The 8,016-nt window shown below is 34.9% G+C and overlaps 1 protein-coding gene across 2 annotated transcripts; it reads right to left on the reverse strand.

Moving 5' to 3' along the window:
* LOC122001960 lies at positions 1-5,473 on the reverse strand. Of its 2 annotated transcripts, XR_006117536.1 has the most exons (3): positions 5,195-5,473; positions 5,018-5,105; positions 1-265 (listed from the first exon to the last, which is right to left on the reverse strand). XR_006117536.1 is itself a non-coding variant. In XM_042556955.1 (2 exons), exons 1-2 carry the CDS (start codon positions 5,444-5,446, stop codon positions 5,031-5,033), a joined length of 327 nt encoding a protein of 108 aa, XP_042412889.1. In that variant the 5' UTR covers positions 5,447-5,462; the 3' UTR covers positions 4,803-5,030. The 2 variants fall into 2 exon arrangements, 1 of the variants encoding a protein (XP_042412889.1); XM_042556955.1 differs by lacking the exon at positions 1-265 and having other exon boundaries at positions 4,803-5,105; positions 5,195-5,462.
* Between the last annotated feature and the right edge of the window lie 2,543 nt (positions 5,474-8,016).

Genomic DNA, 8,016 nt, shown 5'->3' on the forward strand with positions numbered 1-8,016 from the left:
GGTCAAATTTAGTTCTAAGTAGATTTCTAGAGCACCACATATCAATCCTCAACTGGGACATGCATGGACACTTAATTTGGAGGAAAAGACATGTGTTGAGGGATGAGAGATCCACAGTTCAGGCACACACAACCTTATAATGATGGATGGCCTATGAAAGTCGACTGCTCACTACCTCAAACGCTTTTGGATTTATCCGGTAGACAAAGTAAGGGGGAGAGTCCTCCACATGCAGATTTAGTTGGATCTATATGGATCTGAACACCTGGATTAAAAAAAAAAACCATTAGATGTTTGAAGTAGTAGTCATAATGCATAGTCACATGTTGGTAAAAGGTGAATACGTTCATTCCTCGTGCCCTCACCAACCCGTCTCAGGATCAACACGGAGGAGATAAATCACGAACGGTTACTATCCTTTGGAATAGTGACTAGCACATAAGGGAGGCATTACTTCGATTTTGCCGAGATTCGAACCCCAGACCTCATAGTCACATGTGTTGTATTGTGTATTGGATGTTGCACTGCATATTGGATAGATGATAGTTGGTCTATCAAAAAGAACATATAATTAGTTTTAAAGGTATTAAACTCCCAATACTGATCATGCAAATTTTTGTCATATTTTGTTTGTTGTTAATTTTTATGGTATGATTGATAAAAATATTTTTAACACATTGTTTGTCACATCTTAAAGCTATTAGATTTATTCAATCATAGCTCTTTAAGCTATGAGATTTTAAAAAACATTCTAGAAATGTTTTTGTATAAGGGGAAACTACGTTAATCTTAATATATCTGAAGGAACATAGGCAACTCAAGTCGAAGAACAAAAAGACAAGTTCGAATCACAAACACAATTTTTCATTAAAAAAAAAAAATCAATGTTAAGCTATAATAATCATATACATGAGAATTAAAATGCAATATTCAAATTGTATTATCTTTTTTATGAGTTAAATGGAAATTAAGGATGTAAATTGTAAAATTATAAAAATTTATTTGTGCCCTTGGGTGCGTCTCCCATAAAGTTTTATGATTAACATTAAACATCGGAAACAAGCGAAGGTTTTCATTCTTCTATCATGAGGAACATGGAAACTTGCCCATCCTCGTGTTGATGCTCATATTGTATCATGTTGGTAGATATTTAAAATCAAGTATCTTCCTAATAATCAAATTGATAGTTAAAAGTTAAGGTGACATTTGATTTTTTTTCCTATAAATCAGAATAAGAATGAGAATGAGAATAATCGTGGAATGGGAATAAGTATGAATATAGATATCATTCTTAAAAATAATGTTTGGTTAGTTGAATATTTTATATCGGAATAAACTAAAATTTCCTTTTTTATCCTTAGAGGAAAATAAGAGAAAAAAAAATTAGATGCGAGAGAAAGTGATTGGAGATAGCAATGAGGATGAGAGAGAAAGTATGATGGGAGAAAATGAAGATAGAGAAAGTGTGATGAGAGAAAATAAGGAAAGATTGTGTGTGATGGGAAAAATTGAGAAGAGAGAAAATATAATAAGAGAGAAAATGTCATGAGAAAAAATGATGAAAGATAATGTGATAAGAGAGAAAGTATGATGAGAGAGAATAAGGAGAGAAAAAGTATGATGAGAGAGAACGTATGATGAGAGAGAAAGGGTGATGAGAGAAAATGAGGAGAGAGTGTATGATGAGAGAGATCAAAGAAAGAGATGAGAGAGAAAACATTATGAGAGAGAATGAAGAAAGAGAAAGTGTGATAAAAGAAAATGAGGAAAGTGTACGTGTGATGGGAGAGATTGAGGAGAGAGAATGTATGATGAGAGAGAAAGTGTGATAAAAAAATAACGAAAGATAGTATGATGAGAGAGAAAGCATGATGAGAGAGAAAATATGATAAGAGAGAAAGTGTGATGGGAGAGAATGAAGAGAGAGAAAGTGTAATGAGAGAAAATGAGGAGAAAGAGTGTATGATGGGAGAGATTGAAGAGAGAGAATGTGTCATGAGAAAGAAGAGAGAATAAAGAGAGAGAAAGTGATATAAAAGATAAATTAAACAAATATATTAAAAATATTTTCATCCAAAACTTATTTCTCATTCATATTTCTATCAAAATCCAAGGGAGGAGATGAGTTTTATCAATACCTAAGTTTTTGGATTTCATTCTAAAATTTCAATTCCATTCTTATTAACAAACACAAGGTTTGAGAATGAATCCATTTCCTCATTCCTAAACCCCTAAACCAAATGCCACCTAAGACTAATTTAAAAAAAAAAAAAAGGTAGATCCGCTACCTTAACGGCTCTCCTAATACTTATTACGCTAGAAATGTCATGCGCCCACCATCTGTACTACGCCCTAGGGGGCAAATAAGGCTAGTTTTAAGACATTATCGCCTATAGCTCATCCCAACTCAATCTATATATTGTTCTCCTTGATGACAAATCAAAGTTGATAAATCTTTAGATAGACATCTAGAATGTCTTTCTCAATGACAACCTTATAGAGAAAGCATATATCTAGAGAACCCTTCAAGCTATGCTACTAAAATATGGAGGGATAAAAAGACAATTTACGAACTTAAATAAAGCCCTTGAATTTGGTTTGAAATGATCTCCCGAGAAGTTATGTAAAAAAAAGGGTAGCAAAGTAGACCGTTCAGGTTTTATTCAACACGACAACAATGATGCTCTAATTTTAGCGACGATGTTAATGATATACTCATACCAGGAAATAATGTCTGAGATATCATAAAATAAAATAAAAAATCTTGAAAAAAACTTGTTATTGGGACGACCACATTACTTTCTTAAGAGTAATAGTTGATTATAATTTTTAAGGAGTATCATTATCCTAAAAATAAATATAGGATGAATCACTTGCACATTATGCTTAGGTAAACCTGTTGAAATTCCACTTTTCCAAAATCAAAATCTATTTTCAAAAAATGACGACTTTAAAGAGCCACGTAAACTCATTTATGTAATGGTTACTAAAATAGATATTATTGGTGCAATCAATCCCAACGTGAATGGCTCAAAGTGGTCAGGTTCAACATCCAAGAGGACAAGTTCGACTAAGATGTTTTGAAGCATACCAAAGGTTCTAAGTTAGATCTTACGACATGTGAATTGAGTTTGTAACAACTTAGTAGGTTGCATGCGAAGTTTGATTGATAATTAACATTAAGATTACTAAATTAAGGTAGAGGAGTATATTAAATTAAGAACGACCCATGTTAATGTGAGTGTGTGTATATATATATATAGAACCCTTAATAAATCAAAATAAGTTTATGATAACAAATAAGCAATACATAATTGATCAGTACACGCTAAACTTATGTCAATAGAAATAATATTTTATAATTCACATTGTAACTAAGAAAATCTGCGTACAATGGATCCTTCCTTGGAATCCCGCATGACGGGAGTTTTGTATACCGGGTTGCCTTTTTTTTTTATTGTAACTAAGAAAATAAATGACAACTAATCATAAAATTCAATAATTCATAGAACCATATTGCAAAAAAAAACATATATCAAGTTCATAATTAGCCTCAACTACCATATCAAAACCCAAATAATATAAGTAGTGTTCAAGTAAATAAGCCATAATTACCAAGTTTAGTCTTCTCTAGGAGAAGAAAATGATATCCAATAAAAAAACTAATTTTTCCATAAAATTGTCTGAACCACCTAGATGGTCTGCCTATGTCACTTTTTTGAAGGACATCTAACAAGGCTACCTAGCTACTACTCAAGGCAGCCTCTTGCCTAAGCCATCTAAACAAGTGCCTAGAACACCTTTTAAGCAATAGGATTATGTAACAACAAATTAGTATAATATATCTAGCTAACTTGGTCAATAGAGAATGGGTAAGTTTGATCCAATTGGAAGCCTTAGCCACCTGGTACCTTGTCATTAGATGTGCAATCGCTCTACGGCCAATAGAATTGGGCCAAACACTACATCGTGAGGAATCTAATTCATGATTCGCTATAGTAACTTGTGAGCTTAAAGGTCTCAAGTAGTTACAAGAGACAACTTGGCATCCCTATCAACCTCATATCATTTAAATCCCACTCTATTTCTCTAGACCTCAAACCCAGCCAGTTTAATCCCTTCTCCACACTGACCTAAGAAGCCCTTAAGCCACCTTCTACCACCCCCTAATCTCCACATAAAGCAATCCTTGAGGATTTCTTGAATCACTTCAATACGATCCCAACCATTTTCTCAGAGCCAGTTCACCTCAGCAATCTCCACCTACTTCAGCTAAGTTATGCAAACTTTAGCTAAAAACCTGTTATCTTCATTGTCTAATTCAGGTGTCTCCAAATATTCAGGTTTGTAGTAAAGAGCTTTTTTCACAAAAAAACCTCTACTAGAGAAACTCTACATACAGCAGTTGTCCTAAATTTCTCAGATATTAATTAGACAGATTTATGGGTTCTCTTTCTTTTTCAAATGGTATATATGTTGACTAGTAACCCTAATAAACTCAAACAATATTTATAGAAACAAGATATAGTAACATGCAATTCGTGTAATAGTGGTTGCTGTTGTTGTAAAAGTAAATTGTGAAAGCATTTTATGTAAAGAAAGTGTAATAGTGGGACAAGCTAAAAGAAAAACAATGAAGTTCAAAAGCTCATAATAGCACAGTGCAAGCAGGATACAATTCTTGGTCAAAATCGAAGTTTTCCAACTCAATCAAGAATTAGTTTCTCAAACTCTTCCACCAACTTGAAATAAGATGTAGGTCGTCCAACACTTGAATGATCAAACTTTCAAACATGTGACGATTTTTGAACTCCAAATAACACTATCAAGAGTAGCAATGTTCCAAGAACAAGATTAAACTATGCACAAAGCTTCCAACCAGGACACATAGAACTCGATAAGGACCAAAATACAGGTTTGAAATATCTCATATGATCCAGCATGAACGAGGCGTAAAAGAAGATAATAAGCAACAAGAATCAGACAAATCAAAGAAGATAACAGGCGTAACATTTACCCGTTAAAGTGGATCAAGAGTCTCTACGAGGAAGAGGAGGAAGACGGAGAACCGCTTGCTCGGTCTCGATGGGGTCCGACCTCAGAATCTGGCACAAACCAGAAGGGCGATGGTTAGAAAGAGGAGCCGATGTCACGCAGTAAGATAGCGGCAAGAACAAGGAGGGATGGCGCTCACGGGGTCGCGGAGCAGCGGCTTGGAATCATCCTTGGCGATTCGAAAAGGGGGTTTCTGCTTCACGCTTCGAATGGAGGCGGTGGCGCCGCTGCTTCTTCCGCTTCCGAGGGCTACGGCCTCAGCCGCAGTTTCACCGCCACCTCCTTCCTTCTGAAAGATTCCATCCGGGCTCACGAAAGCACAAGTTGGCTTCATCCTCGCAGTTGTTCCGGCGCCTACGGCAATGCTACACAATAAGCAGAAGAGTCGCATCAGCCCTATCAAATTTGTACTTAGACCCTCTCCAATCCACATCATAAATTTATATATTTTTCATATTAAAATAATATAATTTCAACATCAAACACCATTTAACTCCAATTCATCCACACCATATCACACACACAAAAAAAAAAATCTATTATTCTTATTAATTTTTATAATAATAATTATTAATTAATTACATTTGATTTTATAATAATATAATAAAATTAAAAAAAAAATCTCCATCATCAAATATGGTGATGTGAATAGTATAATATCATATTTGGTATTACACTATTTACACCATCACATTTGAGATGGGATTTGATGTATGAATTAGAATAATTTGATGTTAAATTTATACTAAATTTGGTATTTTGATAATGAGTTGAAGATGCCCTAAGTCGAAAGAAGTCGTTTGAGAATGTAAAAACAAAAAAATTTACTTTATTTCGATTTTACCAATCTACCAACTTTATTCCTAGGGATGTAAATGAACCAAATCGCTCGCGAGCTATTCGAAGCTCGATTCGATAAAAGCTCGTTTGAGCTCGTTTAATGAGGCTCGTTAAGATAAACAAACCAAGCTCAAGCTTCGCAATATTCGGCTCGTTAGCTCGTAAGCACGTTCGTTAAGCTCATTAAGTAACTTTTAAATAAAAATAATAATATTTTTGATATTAAATTTATAGATTTTATACTCTATTTATGAAAAATATAAATAAATATATTAAATTTATTTATTAGAATAAAATTATAAATTTTAATTATATTATTATAATTTTCTTTAAATATATAATTTAGTTTTTAATGAATATTTAAATTTATGATTTATATTTATTAAGCTCGTTTAGGCTCGATAAAAGCTCGAATAAGCTCGTGAACCATGAATATATTTGTTAAATAAAGCTCGAGTTCGGCTCGATTATAAACGAGCCAAGCTCAAATATTCAAAAATTCAGTTCGGCTCGGTTCGACTCGATTACACCTCTATTTATTCCCATTTTCCCAAGTTAAAAAAACAAACTGCGGGTTCGGAAGTATAAAGTAATATTTAGTCACGTAATTATCTTATTTACTTTTGATTTTACACCCAACAATCCCATCACATTTTGATGGAATTTCAATAGATGAAAAAAACTGACAAAAAAGACTAATCTCAACAGGTGATCTGAAATTTTGGCACCATTAAAACTTTAAAGACTCGATGTTTTTCGAAGAAAATTGATCAGCATATCAGTTTCTTCGATATTTTCGAATCAATTTATCATGTATTATATCAAATACCATTCTTGTTCATTTGTTTATTTATATCAATTATAATAGAAAATAATGTTCTTAGGGTTTTTCATGTCAAAACTTTAGAAATTTAAATCCACTAACTACATCAATGAGTTTCATTCTAAATCCACTTATGGACTTAGCAAACTCTAATCAGACTTATTTTAAAAGTTATAGATTTTTTCATTAATATTTTTTTAAACTTTTAGAACACTATGGTGCTATTAATCGGATAACACCACAATGATGGTGGTGTTGATTTTCATGAATCACAAGTGCATACTTTATCGTCAAGTAATAAAATATTGATTCACAGGAATTATTAATTAAACATTAACTGAGTTTGTAAAAGTAGTTATCTAGAAAGTCGAAAGTAAAAATGTGTATGAACTTGAGAAATTGAGAGAGAGAGAGAGAGAGAGGGGGGGGGGGGGAGAGAAAGAGACTTGAGAAAGCAAGAGGGAAAGATTTGAGAGAGGGCATAAAGCAAAGGAGGTCAAGAAAAAACTAGTGGTCGAAGGAAGAGATTGTGTAAAATACGACAGCAAAATAATAATTAAAAATAAGATTATTTGAGAAATAATCTTAACAGAATTTTTAATGGATTTTTTGAAAAATTTTCTGGATTTAATCGGAGTCCATATGACGAGTTTAAGAGGGATTGATCAGTTAAGTTAGTTAAAACCTATTTGGAATACCGGGAGATGAGAGTTAATTGAGAAACCGATCTAAGGTTTAATTGGAAAGCCCCTAAGTTATAAATTCAAATTTGCCCCGTGCCCTAGCTTCTTGCAACACCGATCCTCTTCCCGAGCTCCCTCCCTCTCGCGAAGCTCTGCCGAGTCCTCCTCGTTCCTGTGCCCTAAGCCCGACACCGCCACCATCCCTCTTCCTCTCGCAACCTTGTTGTGCCACCCATCGCCGCCACGCACAAGCACCAGCCGACGATCTCTCCCGCGGATGAGCACCCCTGGACGCCGCCGACGTCCCCTCCTTCTCACGCAGCCACCACAACCACGGCCTCGCTCCCTCACGTGGGTGCCAGTCGTCGAGCACAATAGCCGCCAGTGATCTCCTCCTCACGCGAGCACCCTAGCCACTGAGCCACCGTAGACGCCGGCTCCTCTCTTCCTCGCACTCGACACCGCCGACCCTCCTCCCTTTCCCTCTCGCGGCGTTGTGCCCTAGCAGTAATTTCGGTGGTAAGGGGTTAGATATGGTTATGAATTTGGGCGTTCGCGTTTGATCTTATTTTTGTTTAGTTTTTCGGATTGAGTTCTGGCCATCTTAATGGATTC

Source organism: Zingiber officinale, chromosome 7A (assembly GCF_018446385.1).
Source record: "Zingiber officinale cultivar Zhangliang chromosome 7A, Zo_v1.1, whole genome shotgun sequence".
Taxonomy (NCBI): domain Eukaryota; kingdom Viridiplantae; phylum Streptophyta; class Magnoliopsida; order Zingiberales; family Zingiberaceae; genus Zingiber; species Zingiber officinale.

Excerpts from the sequence above, each read along its gene's own strand:
- LOC122001960 (XM_042556955.1), bottom strand. The coding sequence starts at position 5,446 with ATGCGACTCTTCTGCTTATTGTGTAGCATTGCCGTAGGCGCCGGAACA. Across the intron at positions 5,106-5,194 it reads AGCCGCTGCTCCGCGACCCC|ATTCTGAGGTCGGACCCCAT; the intron begins GTGAGCGCCATC and ends GGTTTGTGCCAG.